At 33.5% G+C, this 16,254-nt stretch overlaps 1 protein-coding gene across 1 annotated transcript in view; it reads left to right on the top strand.

The window, feature by feature from the left end:
- Nucleotides 1-16,254, top strand: part of NKAIN2 (sodium/potassium transporting ATPase interacting 2) — an 878,428-nt gene that overhangs the window by 479,721 nt on the left and 382,453 nt on the right. The window contains exon 4 of the mRNA XM_054569911.1: nucleotides 9,203-9,283. Within this exon, the coding sequence (XP_054425886.1) occupies nucleotides 9,203-9,283 (81 nt within the window). The remainder of the gene's footprint in view (nucleotides 1-9,202; nucleotides 9,284-16,254) is intronic.

The following is a 16,254-nucleotide window of genomic DNA, read 5'->3' on the forward strand; positions in this document are numbered from 1 at the left end:
ATTGCTCTTTTATATCACATTTTTTTTACTGTATTTCATTTATTGCTGCTCCTATATTATTTCCTTTCTTCTACTCACTTTGGGCTTTGTTGTTCCTTTTCAAGTTCTTTTAAGTGTAAAGTTAGACTGTTTACTTGAGCTTTTTCTTATTTTTTGAGATAGGCCTGTAATGCTATAAATTTCCCTCTTAGGATTACTTTCTCAAGTCCCACAGATTTGGGATTTTTGTGTCCTCATTTTCATATGTTTCAAGCTATCTTTTGATTTCTTCCTTGATCTCATTGTTGACCCATTCATTGTTTAATAACGTGTTATTTGACTTCCATGTCTTTGTGTGTTTTTCAGTGTTCTTGTGATTGATTTCTAGTTTCATAGCATGATGGTAAGAGAAGATGCTTGATATGATTTCAGTCTTAAATGCATTGAGACTTGTTTTGTTTCCTAACTTGTGGTCCATGCTAGAAACTGTTCCATGTCCATTTGAAAAGTGTGTATATTCTGCTGCTTTTCTATCGAATGCCCTGAAGATATCAATTAAATCCATTTGATCTAGTGTGTCATTTAAGGCCACTGTCTCCTTGTTGATTTTCTGTTTAGAAGATCAACCCATTGAAGTCAATAGGGTGTTAAAATCCCTGACTATGACTGTATTTTTGTCAGTCACTCCTTTTATGTCCATCAAAATTTGTTTCACATATGTAGGTGCTTCTGTGTTGGGTACATAAATGTTTACTAGGGTTATATCCTCTTGTTGGATTGTTCCCTTTAACATTATACAGTGTTCTCCTTTGTCTCATACTTTAGCCTTGGTTTTAAAGTCTATTTTGTTGGATATAAGTACTGTAACCCCAGCTTTTTTTCTCCTTTCCAATTGCATGAAATATCTTTTTCCATCCCTACTTTCTATGTGTATCTTTCAATCTGAGGTATATCTCTTGGAGGTAGCATTTATAGGGGTCTTCTTTTCTTATCCATTCTGCTACATGGAGCAGAACATACATACTTTTCAAGTGCATACAGAGCATTTAAGCTATTTACATTTAAGGTGATTATTGATAAACACATAATGAGTGCCATTTTATTGTTAGAGTGTTAGAGCCAGTGAACTGGCTCACTGGCCCAACTTCTTTTCTAATTAAGCTCTTATGGAATCATGTGGCCAGTGTTTGAATTGTACTACCTGTTTGTTTTTTCTTTCCCTTCCCCCCGCTTCTTCTTCTCCTTCTTCTTCACTCCTTCTCCTCCTCCTCCTCCTCCTTCTTCTCCTCCTCCTCCTCCTTCTTCTCCTCCTCCTCCTCCTTCTTCTCCTCCTCCTCCTCCTTTTCTCCTCCTCCTCCTCCTTCTTCTCCTCCTCCTTCTCCTCTTCCCTCTCTTCCTCTCTTCTCCTCCTCCTCCTCTTCTAAGCATGCCCTTTAACATTTGTTACAGTACTTGTTTGGTGTTAACGGACTCCTTTAGCTTTTTCTTTTCTCATAAGTTCCTTATTCCTCCTTCAATTTTAAATGTTAGCCTTGCTTGATAAAGTAGCCGTGGTTGTAGGTCCTTGCTTTTCATCACCTTGAATATTTCACACCACTCCCTTCTGGAGTGAAATGTTTCTGTTGAAAATTCAGTCAACAGTCTAATAGGTGCTCCCTTGTATGTAACTGCCTGCTTTTCTCTTGTGGCTTTTAGGAGTCTCTCCCTATCTTTAAGCCTTAATTATTATGTGTCTCAGTGTATGCCTCTTTGGGTCCAACTTGTTTGGGATTCTCTAAGCTTCCTGGACTTGTGTCTTTTTTTTTTTTTCTAGCAGATTAGGGAAGCTTTTGGTCACTATTTCTTCAAATAGATTCTCAATCTCTTGCTCACTTTCTTCTTTTTCTGGTGTTCCCATGATGTAGATGTTGTTTCATTTCATGTTGTACAAAATGTTTCTTAAGCTCTCCTCATTTTTTAAATTCTATTTTTTTCTTTTTGCTGCCCTACCTGGGCATTTTTTCCACCTTGTCTTCCAAATCACTGATTCAATCCTCTACTTCATCTAACCTACTCTTTACTCTTTCCAGTGTATTTTTTATTCCTTCAGATATTGCCTTCTTTTTTCTGACTGGTCATTTTTTATGGTTTCCATGTCATTTCCATAGTGTTGCGTAGTCTTATAATCATTACTCTAAACTCTCTGTCTGATAAATTGCTTGCCTCAATTTCATCTAGTTCTTCTGGAGAATTCTCTTGTTTTTTCCTTTGGGGTATGTTCCTTTCCTTCCCATTTTGGCTGCTTCTTTGTATTTGTTTCTGTGTATTAGGTAGATCTTCAAAGACTCTGGAGTAGACCTTTGTCAGATTCTGCTTCTGACTGGCTCCGGTCAACCAATTTGGAGCTATTAGTGATCCACAGCAGGTAGCTCCTTCTGCTGGGCCTGTTTGTGTGCAGAAAGAGCCAGGCTGCACACCAAGACCAGCTTTTATCAGCACCAAGCCCTGGGGAATGTCAGCTGAAGTCTCATACAGCTTCCAGAGATCCTCCGTAGTCCTTAAACTAGTCAGTGATATAACCTCAAGATGTAATCAGCAGCCTAGCTTAAGTTCTACAGGGTGGGGCAGAGTAATTCCTGTGGGCGGGGCTACTGCTACCCATCAGGCTGATGCCATACAGAGAGGAGTGCTCTGACTGAGAAAGATGGCTTCTGCAGTAGGGGGAGTAACTCAACACAGGGATCATGGTTGCTGTTCCTTCAGTTCTCTCCCAAGGGCTAATAACCCCAGAATCTCCTCAAGCATCTCTAATCCACTCTGCCCTCCCTCTGTGGGAGCCCAGGGTAAGTGGCTGCAAATGAAATATTATGCATTGGCCTTTAAAGAGGCTGAGTCTCCAGTAATCTCTACCTGGCAGAATGAAACCCTGCTGCTTTTCACAGCTGGATTTTATCTCGGGTCATTTCCAACTCCGGAACTATAGACTGGGGAGCCATGCTTGGTGTTTAGACCCCACACTTCTGAGGGTCAACCCCCCAGCTGGTGAAATATCCCTCCGGAACATCAGCTGCCACCCTTGGGAGTCCAGCCAGCCCTCCTGCACCTCCTCTGCACTCACTACTAGTCTCACTGTGGTGAAGTCATTTCTTCTGTTTGTCCATGGTTATGAGGCTTCTCTCCAGTTAGTGTGCTGTTGGTTTTTCAAGATGACTTCTCTACAATTTAGTTGTAATTACAGATTGGTCCTGGGAGAAGGTTAGTGTAGCTCCTACTTACTCCTCTACCATCTTGGATCTCCTCAAGGAGACTTTTTTAATCAAGTGAAAAAAATAGGTAACAAAATAAGAACAAGATTGATATTTAATTTAAATACAACATGATTGAAACATATATTTATAGAAAAAATAATGGAAATATATACATTAAAATAATACAAGTGATTATAATTAAGCATTTTATTTTCCCAATTTTCCTTTCTTGATGTTCAAAATTTTACATATTTTCTATAATATAATATTTCTGTAATTGGGAGAAAACATAAAACTGATTTTAAAATGAATTAAAAAGTATGCAATTTCTACAATGACTAAGTAAATGTAAAATCATAAGGAAGCTTTAGCATATGATAGCAGCATTGGTAAAAATGAGAGGGTAAAAATCTGCCTTCTTCTAGGTCTGTAGCATCATCTATGATGAGAATCAAATTCCTATCAGATTCTGGCTGATTACCTAATCAGATCATCCCTAGTCAAACTAGAAGTTGTTATAGTGTATTTTTATAGGTATTTCTTTTAAGAGACAAGTTTTTATAGCATGAAGTAGATGTAACAGGATTTATGAATTAGAAGATAGGATTTAAACCATAAGGCAGACTGTCATAAAATGATCAATAATTAGGAAATAAGCTCCTTTATTTTGGCTACTTTTGCTTTTTCTTCTTTCTTTTTTTTTTTATCATAACAGGATAATGGATGAGAAATCTGATGAGAATGACTAGGCAGATTAAATGATACTGTTGTTGCAGTTGGAAAATTGAGCTAAAATGTAATTAACTTTTAGCAAAAGATGAATACAGTCCAATCATTTTTACCAGGGATATTTGTTTTATACATATACATTTATATCTATTAAAAGGCCCTCATTTTTAAGATTAAAACACCTCATGGTTAATAATTCTAAGCTGTTGCTCAATGAGGTTGTTTTAAGACATGACTTGCTAACATGATGTTTCTTAGGAATGCTTCAATCTGAGTTGTTAGAATTGATTACAGTATTTTTATATTAAAAGCATATCAGTGATATTGGTGAGCTGATACCACTGTTCCTCCCTAGCTAAAAAATCATTCCTGAACACATTTCCATAGACTCCATTGAATGCGTATCAATGATAAACATAAATCATTTTAGGGAACAAGTGAGTTAGTTATATCTTGTAATGTTTTTCTGTAGCATCTGTTATGGTTACTTGCATTCTACTAGTTCGTAATAAATGTGAACTGGCTCACTGGCCCAACTCCTTTTCTAATTAAGCTCTTATGGAATCATGTGGCCAGTGTTTGAATTGTACTACCTTTTTTCATCTTCCAAGCATTATGGTAATATTATTGAAAAATAGTTTTCTAAACTGTAGTGGTGTTTAAGAGAAAATCACTAATACAATTCAGATAATGCCATAAAGATTGGAATTTTCCCCCAAATTAATTTATGAATTGAATGTAATTTGAATAAAATGAAAAACTTGTATCTGTGTGTATGTGTATATGAGAACCTGAAAAGCTGATGTTAAGATTTTTGTGCTTTGTATATGTTAACTGTACTTTATTTTATTTATTTATATATATATACATATATATATATTTGGAAGTGTGTGTGTGTGTGTGTGTGTGTGTGTACACTCACTTTTAGGCAGCTTTATTTAACAGAAAGAAGCAGAAAAACACTGGAAGTGTTAAGGTATGACATTATCTTCCAACCAGATGTTTATCAGCCTTTTGAGCCATAATTCTAGTTATGGAACCATGACATGTAATATCACTGTGGCTCTGGATCTGGCCAATATTTTGGCCTATCATGATTGACAACCTTAACTAATTTTTATCTTACACAGCTAATTTGATTCCATCATTACAGCCACAAATACAATATGGAACCCATGATGATTCAATTTTCAATTACCTTTTTCAGTTCATAATGTTAACCATTTAGCTGGAGACACAAGTTAAATCAGCTTCTTAAATGGCCCACTTAGACCTGCATAAATCAACCCTTAAAGAATGAATTTTATCATACAGTAGGATTTCTCTATCATTACAGATGTCTCATTGTTTTTACCTGAAACATAAAATACAAGATATTTTTCACAAGAAAAGATGAGGCTAAAGAAAAATTAGTTTTATAGCAGAAACTATGAGTTAGGTGCTGTCTGGAAAGCTTGAGATTTTGTTATCCTGTTAGGTCATCTCTCCCAGGCAGTACATCATTTTCAATTACACTCAGACTGAGCCGTTGTCAATTATATCTCATCAACTAGCTGTGGCAACTTGGAAGAAGTTAGTACACATCTTTACAATCTTAAATAACTATGATGAGTAATTTCTTGAGCAGAGTGAACAATAGGGTTTATTAACAAAAATCATTCATAGGCTAAATTACAAGGGAATGCAAAATCATCAGTGTTTAGGTGATATTTAAGTAAAACCTAGTTAAAGGGAATTTGATTTAGATAAGTGCTAGTTACTAAAATGAGAAAAGCAAGAATGAGAAAGAATAATAAAAAATAGGAAATGAAGAAAGACAGCATAAGAGGCTACATGGAAGTTAATGAGTAAAGTTAAATGACATAAAGTGAAATTAGATAAAGCCCTGCCTTTGTATAATGATACAAATGAAGGATTACCCTCTATAGCAGTGTGTGGGTTTCTGTGTTTATTAGCATTGCTGCACACCTAACCGTGACATCTCTACAAATCTTTAATGAGAAAGAGTGCATGTGAGCTAACTGGTTGGTCATGAAGTCTACAATAAAATGAAAACATCCTTCTGGGCCACTCTGAAAGACAAGGGATAAAAAAGGTGAACAAAACTATTACTAGTTATTACTATAAAAAAGCAACTCATAAAATATGATATAGATGATGCTTTATAATTTTATAGCATGGTAAATCAGGAATAATAAATTACCATTTAATGAAACAAAATGAAAAAGGTTTGATTTATAAAATGCCATTTTCGTTACTGGCATTAATGTGTGTCAGAAAGGAGAACTTATTCTAGGGAAAATATATGTTGCATTAGAGAAACAAAGGAAACAAGTGTAGATTGCCAAGTGTAATTAATGGAAGAATGTTTTCTGTAAGTTTATGTAGAATGTGTATTCTTTAATATCCTAGGTAGATAAAAATTTGGGCATCATTGTTGTATTATTTACAGAAGGAGATGAGATGATATAGTCTAATAAAATGGCAACCTGTAGTGAGAACTCATGCATTGACTATTTTAAACAGTTTATCATTCGATTCTCATATAAACCCATGTGAATTTACTTCTGTTGCTAAGACTACTTCACATTTGAGCAAACTGCAGTGTAGGGAAATAATATGACTTGAAATAGCCTTAGAGCTCTTAAGCAAGAAAACTAAACTTTAAGTCTCAAGTTCTTAATCTCTATATGCTATTTATTTGCATTTGGCCCATTATCTTCTCTATCCATCCATTAAAAATATTAATTTTGATGTCAAAGACATAATTTTTGGGGTTGATTTCCTAAGTATAATTTACACTTACATATAAAACTAAGTTACTAAGTGTAAGTGATGTCTAAATTAATCTGAATGAAGTTTCCAGATTCTTTATATTTTCAACATTTAATTAACTTAAAATATAATTTGAGTTGCAAAATAGAAAAGCTCCAGCATTGACATTCTTTTACCTCATCCATAAGTGTCCTTACCAATGAAAAAATTTCAGAACAATTTGGTATATATAGTACAGTGTGTTTCATCAACTCATCAATATTTTGCTTATCCTGTTTTTTGGCTTTTAGTAAATAGTGCCTATTTAGGTGTCTGCTATCAGTAAGGTGGGGAAAGTATGTCATCATGAACAAAAAACATGATAGAACATTTTGTTCAGTCATTCTTTTATTTATTTTTTTTCTTAGTCACTTGAACCAAGTCACAGGGACCTCTAGGCACTTTTTTTATTTAGCCTTCTTATCCTTAAAGTAGGACCCAGTAATTCACTATATTTCTAAGCTAAAATCCATATCTTCAAGACAGTTGAATAAGTTTAGATTTTAGTTTTAAAAAAAAAATTTTGTAAAATGAATTTATACTTCCTGATGCTGAACAAACTTTGATGTCTCTTGAGATCTCTGTGCTAGAATTGAGATCTTTGCTGCAGCCAGCAGCTTCCTGATTTCTAGTCCCCAGCCCTCAACTCAAAAAGCCTCTCACATCTCTTCTTTTGTCTTGGACCATTTAGTTTTGCCCTTACTTTAGTCTCACTGAGCATTGCAATTGTACAGCAGTTAAATGAACCCATCACCTGGAAATCAGCTGAGTCATTATTATTTATTACATCAGCTCATCACATAGGCCTCTCAGTCCACAAACTACATGAGTAATCCCAGTATACACATAAAAACCAGGCCTGAGAGGGGAAAAGAGGTTCTGCAATTTGAAAACTCCAAGATTTTTTCCATGTTACTCCTCATTCAGTCATTGACTTACAAAATATTTTCTTAGTACCTATTTTGTACAAAGCAGCAAGTTAACAAATTAGAGACATAAATTTACATTTTTAAATGATCCCTTTTCTCAGTGAATTTGTGCAAATAGATATAAGGCATTTGGAATGACATCAGATCAAGCAAGATCTTACTGGAGTGCTTACTGGATCTTACTGGATTTGCAAAACTAAGCCAATTCCAATTGGATATAATTCAGGAAGCTATATTTAAATTGACCTTTGAAGAAAAATAAAAAATATTGATAGGTGTTAAGAAAAGTACCTAGGGGATAAAAAAAATTGTTGAAGCATAAAGGAATAATAAATACAAAGGCACAGCGGTAGCAAATAGCTTTCCATGTACATGGAACAGCAAGTAATCCAATACATTTTAAAGCCATGATGACTTGAGAGGTTAAATCAAATGTGTTTGAAAAATATAACATGGTACAAGATCACAGAGGTCCTTGAACTACAAAATAAAGATTTTAGAACTGATTATATAAAGAATGGGAGCCATTGGTGTTCATTTATCAGATAAATGACTTGATATCCTTTTGTTCCACTTTTTGAAATTCACATCAACTGTATTCTTTGTTTACAGTAGCCTTCCGTCAGAGTCCTTCCAACCCCCTCCCCACATTTTTATTTGGTAAAACTCGTAAGTTCACTTGATTCACCTCTTGTGGAAGGTGTTGCACCTCTTCTGTTAAGCTTTCTCAGAATGTTATACATGTCTCCCATCTTCCTTGCTTGTACTCAAACTATTTTTGTATGATTTTTATATAATAATCATCTTTTTTATCTGCCTTCACAACTTGACTTAATTTCAGGGGGAATTTATTATTGGTCTTTATATCCTCAATATCTTTCTAATGTGTTGCTTTCTAGATGCTTAAACAATTTTAGTTGACTAACTGGTCAGAACAATGTCTTAGTAAGAAAAAGTAATAGTGAAGAAGGCACAATAAATAGGAAACAGAATAAAATTAAGGTAATAGCTAGAGGTCACTGTAATCGGAGACTGTTAGAAGATAAAATAAGATGGTGAAGAGGGAAATGACAAGAAGAGAGAGCTGATTAGATGGGACAGAAATAGAACTGTTTGAGGATGACCCCAAATAATTTAGAGAAAAGTTGTATGTTATACATGGTTTGATTTTGCTAAAGAAAGATAGGAGTTCCCTTTGATGGGTTGTATTTGATACTTCTCTTGGAGCATCCCATTTTTTAGATATCTGGAAGTCATAATCATTGCCCCTTAAAACAGAATGTAGGCTACTATTTCTCTAAAAATCTGAAAATTATTCTTCAGCAAATTTGAGCTATAATACTGTGAGTCCATACAGTGAGAAAAATATCAAGAGATAAATATAAATCGCATTCTGTTCCCTAGAAAGAAGCAATATTTCCACTAATCTTAAGATTAGAGTGTTCAAAAGTTCAAATTCTATTTAAATCTTACTCAGCTGATTCAAAACTAATTATGTTTTTTTTCTCTCTTGCTTCTCTACAGTATGCTGTTTGGCTAGTCCTCTGGGTTACATGGAATGTGTTTGTTATCTGCTTCTATTTGGAGGCGGGGGACCTCTCAAAGGTAATTTGCTATCTGATTTGCCTGAGTCCTCAGTAGTGTGTTAATAAACCTTTTCCAAAGTAAGGCAGAGTTTCACCCTTTTTTTGTTACTTACATGTACTTTGAAAGAAGGTAAATTGAAAGGTGTCCTGGTGTATATCTCTGCATTTCTATCATCAAGAAATGTTTCAGTGTGTCACAAAAATGTATTTTCATTTTTAAGCAAAATGAATGTGAAATATTGATTATTATAGTGATCATGCTGTAGACTTCTAAAACATTGACTGATTAGAGATATCTGAAGCAGAGTGGGAAATGTTTAGAGAAAAAACCTTGAAGTTTAAGTTACTTACTTTATTACTCTTCTAAAGATATTCCTGTTGGGTCCAAATAGCAATGCAGTAATTTGAACAATTAATGGATTTTGGTTAAGTAAAATTGTTACCAAAGGTATGTACTTTATTATATAAATGAATAAACAGTTTATTCTAAAAAAAATCTATAGAAGATTTATCATACTTGCTTTTTCATTAAGTTTATTTTGTGCTGTCCTCATGTGAGTGTGTGTATGCTTGTTTTTGAGTATGTGTGTCACTATTCCATTTCCTTCATGAATGCCTTTACTGTTTAAATAATGTGATCTCTAAAACCAGCATCCTTCTTCTTTTGGAATGCAATTAACACCAAGTAAGTAGAATGAGCTAATCCATTCAAAGTAGTAGTGTATATTTCTTGAGATGCATGAGAGGATTGCAAGCTTGTACTTCTTCATATTAACTTTAAAAAAACAAATTGTAAAATGTTCTTTCACCTGTCCTTTGCTGGAGCAGGAAGACCCTGCAGAGATGTTGACATTTTAAAAACCCAGAGAAGATAACCTGCTTTAAAAGGGGGGAAAAATGAGCTGTAAAGTCACCAGGAATTGCCTTTGCAGGACTTTCTATTTTGCAGGGTGGGTGATGGGTGTATTAGTAACACACATTGATAACCTAGCGTACAGAGTTTTATAAAGCACTCGGAGCATCTTCAGGGGTGCTTATCTGACCTGATAGAAGCATTTCTGTGATTCTTGTAGTGCATTGTCCTCCACACTCTGGGCGGCAGGCAGTCCTTTCCAACGATGCTGTGACCAATGAAAAGGAATTGTTCAGGTGGCTCTAGGAAGGACAGACAGGACTGCTGCTGTGTCTGTGCCAGAAAAGGAATACACACTTTCCAAGGACTTGAATTCATTACCCAATCTTATACATCTCCGCTGCTCTATAATCTACTGCATTCAATGAAATTCTACACTAGAATGACTTTTAATGATGTTTTTAATTTTAAATAATCACCTCAAAAATTGGAAGGCATTTATTCAGGCATATTGGCTGAGTAAAATGATCTAGCAGATCAGTTTGTTTAATATAAAAGGAGAGAGAAGGAGAAAGAGAGAGAGATTTGAGCTAGCAGCCTGCACAAATGTTCAGTAATTGTGTTCCCTGCTCCACGTGATAGCTGCAGGCACAAAATAAAGCTTGTGATCTCATGACCTTGGACATGGGCACAGAAACCACAGCGAGGGTACATCCTAAAACATTACGGTTTAAGACAGTTGCAACCCAAATGACTAAAAATTCTTCTAATGCACATAGGCAGGTAATGACTATCCCTTGGCAAAGCAGCAGTTAATAATATTTCTTTTCTTTTCATCTTATAAACCAATGCTAGGCTCTGCAGAGCACATGAAAATTTAATATTTTTAACAAATAATCTTAAAAAACTCATAAAGGGCAAAGTTATAATAGTTATCTGTATCAGGTTTTTCCTTCCTTTTCTACTCAAAGGGTTTGAGAAAGGCGTATTTACACCATTTAATTCTTTAGCTTCTGCAACTGCCTCACATTCTTCAAGTAACACAGTGACAGGAAGAAGCAGTGGTGATTGAAAAATGTGCAGGTCTATGAAAACTCAAAATTGGACTCCAGAAACTGCTGATAATACTTAGATTACAGAATATAAACAATTTTTTCTCAATCCCACTAAAAAATAAAATAGTTTGGCCATATGAATGGGTCAGTTTTTTGGAGGCTGGGGGAGAAATAGAAGAAACTGAATCAGGTAAGAAAGTCTGTTGTCATATATATGTAAAAGAAATGTTTATTTTCATAAAATATTTTGTAAATCATAAATCCTTCATAATGAATATTGGCAAGAATATTAAGGCAATCTTTAATTACCTGTCGCAGGGGTGTGCAACCTTTGTGGCCCATCTTTGGGCCACACTGGAAGAAGAATAGTAGTCTTAGGCGACACATCAAATACAAAGACACTAATGAAAACAAAAAAGAATCATAATGTTTTCAGTATTTTTACAATTTTCTGTTGGGCTGCATTCATGGCCATCCTGGGCCGCATGCAGTCCCCAGGCCACAGGTTGGTCACCCCCGCTTAGAGTTTAGAACGTTGTGTGGTCATTTTCCACAGTGTCTTTTCTGGTTTTGTTTTACTTTGTTTTCCTAAACTATTTACCTTGTACTAATGAGCAAAACAGAGATTAGAGTCATTAACCAACCCAGTGTGTACATTCAGTAATGAAATGGCTTAATTACAATAATATGATACACAGGACTGACCTGTTTGATCTTCAGTTTTCTTTGTACACGTAGCTGTGTAGTTAACATATTTTCTCCATTGAAAAATCTGTGAAAATAAAACATTATTAAAGTATCTATGAATATATTTTAATTATTATCCTCATAACATTTAAGGAAAAATAAAACTAACCCATCAGAGAAACTGCTTTAAAATATTATATCTCAGTTAAATTAATGGGAACGTAGTATACAAATGATAGCAACGAATAAACATACACATTGTATGATACTTATTTCCACATTGTTTACATTAATAACTTAGATATTAGTGTTATAAGTAAACATCCTACTGCATCATGTAGTGTGTTACCTTTATGGTTGATATTTTAATAGATCTCCTGTTAAGGAAACATAGTTCACATTAGTTTGTAACTCAAAAGTATCTGCTAACTTTGTAGGCAGTTGCCTTTGAGCATTCCATGTCTATTGAATTAATAGGTTTTAGAATTCCTCATGTAAATAGTTTTATTTTCTTTTGTGGTTTTTATTTTTGGACAGTTGTGATTAATTTTGTTGCTCACATGTCAACTAGAAAGAAATTGTAACTAATTCCAGCTATCAACTGAACGGAGTTATTTTGCAGAGAGATCTGCTATTTGCTCTGTAGTAAATTTTAACTTCAAAGTGCATAGTAGTTAGAAGGAAAACATGTATAAGGTGGTAATTTACCCATTAGGTTCATCACCTGGGATGTGAAATTTATTAAATAATTTTTTAATAGCAACACACAGGAAAAAATGTAGTGGTCTTCTGTATCTGTAAAATCCTGTACTGTATTGGATGTGACAGAATTGTAAATTGCTCTTAGACTGAAATTATATACTAACACTTTCTTCATATAACTATTTTGAGAACTCAGCTTCTACTTTTGTAATTTATGGGACACCATTAGTGTATGATGCACCATTCTTTAGAAAGGAAGCAATAAATTTACAAAGCATGAAGGAATAACCAAGGGATTATTTTACACTTAAAACACCCAATTTGTTTTTACCCCTTGAATTCAGGTATGTATTCTTTAGGCTTGATTATATTATCAGAAACTTATCTAGTTAAACACAACCTAAAGCAATTAATTATACCTAGTGATATATATGTTTCATAATGAGCACATTTAATAACTACTTCGAGAAAGCTGCTGTTTTTGAATAATTTGAATAGCTGTTTCAGTGATTTAGATATAAATATTTATTTTAAAAAGTTGATATATCACAAAGTCATGTAGAAATGTGGTTTATTTAAGCTTTGGGGACTAAAATTGCTGTCTTGCAAATATAAGACAGAAAGAAGATAAAACCTGTCATTCACTGTAAGGATAGGGAGACATCCTGCATCATGTTGGGGGTGGGAGGGGTGTTACAGAAACCTTTATAGATTGATCTGGGTGAGGCACAAAATAGGTTTTTAAAAATACAGTGTTTGTGCATGTGTGTATAATGAACTTCAGATGTCAAAAAGTCAAAAACCGTAAAGGTCTGCTGACGTAATGATACTTTGGAAAGTTAAATGTCCCAAAGAGATGAGCTGACCCTTTAAAGATGCCATATCCTGGGGGCATTTGCAGATTCTGTTTGGGGCAGGAGGCTAAGGATCCAGGCTTTGAACACATAGAAATGTATTTCTGGAATATGTATAAATTTACATGGCTTTGTGGAAGAAGACCTAAAGCACATGGGTAATTTTCTTCTAAGAGCATTTGGTGGATTTTGTGTAAGGCCCAACATATAAATTAAAAGACTAAAAAACAGAGTAAAAAAAATAGTGTTGCAAAATAGGCATTGTCGATAGTAAACAAGATGTGCAGAATGAGCTATACTTACAATTGAGAAACCTGAAGATTGAGATGGGGCAAACAACAGTAAACATTACCAGGGCTAAAATCCAGGTTCAACTCAGCACAGTCCTTGCTTGAAATAAGCTGATCAGACATTGCTTTATCTGTACAGTCGAAAAGAAAAAGAAAGGAAAGAAAAACATCTCAAGAGAAAGATGGCATTGCTTAGATCTTTACAGTTTATTTTTGTGTATAACACCAGGTAATGGAATATTCTTACACATGCTAAAGAGAGAACCTCATTACTAAAAGTGAAGAAAAGAATGGATAATTGAGGATTGAGACAGACTAACATATGATTCAGGTATTATTATTATTTTTAATTATAATAAGGATTTTAAGAAAAACAATATGTTGAAGAAAATCATGGGAAAATTGGAGATAATATATTGAAAGATTAAGAATTTACACTCTTTAAGTTGGGATCTGTAGAAACAAGTTAAATTTTAGAACTGAAACTTATATTTAAAGTTAAGAATTTATTAGATGTGTTTGATAGTAGATTTTGAAGATAAGAAGAGAAGATTGGTGAACTGGAGGATTGGTCAATAGAAAATATCCAAACTGAACCGCAGAGGTTAACAAACAAATAAAGGAAGAATAAAAATATAGAAAAGAATACTGGAAACATATGGGGCTCTGCCAGAGGTTCAATATAAAAATAACTGAATTCCCAGAAGGAAAAAGAGATGAAATAGTACAGAAGCAATGTCTGAAGTAATAAAGACAGATAATTTTTCAAAAATGATTAAATACATCAACCCGCAGATTCAAGATGACTTTCAGATCTCAAGTGGAATAAGTACCAAGAAAACCACATCCAAGTATAAACTAGTAGCAGTTTTCAAAATCAAAATCAAAGAGAAAATCTTAAAAAGCCATTATAGGTAAAAGACCTATTGCATTTAAAGGAACAACAAAAAGATTGACAATTGACCTCTCAATAGAAACAATAAATCTAGAAGGCAATTGAATGTCCCCTTTAAAGTGCTCTGAAAGTTGCAACCTAGAATACCATGCTCTGCAAAAATATTCTTCAGCAATAAAGGTGAAGTAAATGTACTTTCAGTAAATAAGAACTAAGATAATTCATTACTAGCAAACATGAGCTGAAAGAAATACTACAGGAAGTCCTTCAGGCAGAAGGCAAAAAAATCCCTGAGAGAAAAATAAATTTTCAAGGAAAGAAAGATAGATATGTAAGTAAAAAAATTACAAAACTATAATATTAGTCTTTTGGAATTTGTGTACAAAACTAAAGGGCATGGTTACAATAGCACAAAAGGCAGAAAGTAGTCAAAGCATTCTAAGTTTCTAAAATTATCATGGAAATGGTAAAGATAATATTTATAATGGATTATAATATGTCAAGAATTAATAATTTCTTGAGTAGTGACTAAAGGAAAGCATATATACCAAAACCCAACTATGGATAAAAAAATAAATAATATAAATAATTGATTAATCCAAATAAATCTAAGAAATGAGAAAACTAACAAAAAACAGGGAGGTAACAAGAAAAAATATCTAGGGAGACACCATATTAAAAAATATATTGATAATTACATTAAATATAAATAAACTAAATACTTCAGTTAAAAATTAAGATTTTTAGTCTAAAGACATAACACCCAACTGCATATTGTCTATAAGAGATACATCTTAAGTACAAGGATTTAAATTTAAAAGTTAGGAAAAGTAGAAAAGATATACCATGTAAATACACACCAAAAAATTGTGTAATAATTATAATATCAGACAAAGTAGTGTTTAAAGCAAGAAGCATTACTAAAGATAAATGATTTAAGTCAATCTACTTGAAGATAATGCAATTAGTATTAACCAAATAAAAGATTTTAACTTCAAAATATATGAAATAAAAACAGAATTAAAGGGAGAGATAGCCAATCACAGTGATTTTTAATACTCTTCCTTGAATACATCAATCAGATCAAAATTCAAAAAAGATAGAATATCAGTTTCACACAATTAAAAACTTAATTGACATATTAGAACACTACACCAAAAAATAAAAGTACACATATTTTCAAAGGTATATAGAAAATTCAATTATACAATGATCCCAAACATAGAATTCTCAAAATATAGAATGATTTGCAATTATGCAGCAAGTGTTCTCTGACAACTGAAATAAAGCTAAAACAAACAAACAAACAAAAACTCTGTCACTGCTTGTAAATTAAGCAAAACACTTCTAAATAACATATAGGCCCAAAAGGTTGGAATGGAGATTAGAAAATATTTTGTACCGAAAAAATCTTAGGCATACAAATTAAATGGGTTTCACAGTAAAATGTATAATTTTACATAGAGATATTAAAACAGAAGAAATATTGAAAAATTAATGATCTAAACTTCCATTAATAGAAGCTAGTAACAAAATAGCAAATGAAACCTCCAAAAGTAAAAAGATTATAATGAAGATGATAAAAGAACTAAATGAACATACAACAGGAAAAAAAGCAATGAAGTTAAATTGTTTCTTTAAAAATGCTAATTTT

This window comes from Pteronotus mesoamericanus, unplaced genomic scaffold (assembly GCF_021234165.1).
Source record: "Pteronotus mesoamericanus isolate MK-2021 breed Mesoamerican mustached bat unplaced genomic scaffold, CSHL_Meso_final contig_20, whole genome shotgun sequence".
Classification (NCBI taxonomy): Eukaryota; Metazoa; Chordata; class Mammalia; order Chiroptera; family Mormoopidae; genus Pteronotus; species Pteronotus mesoamericanus.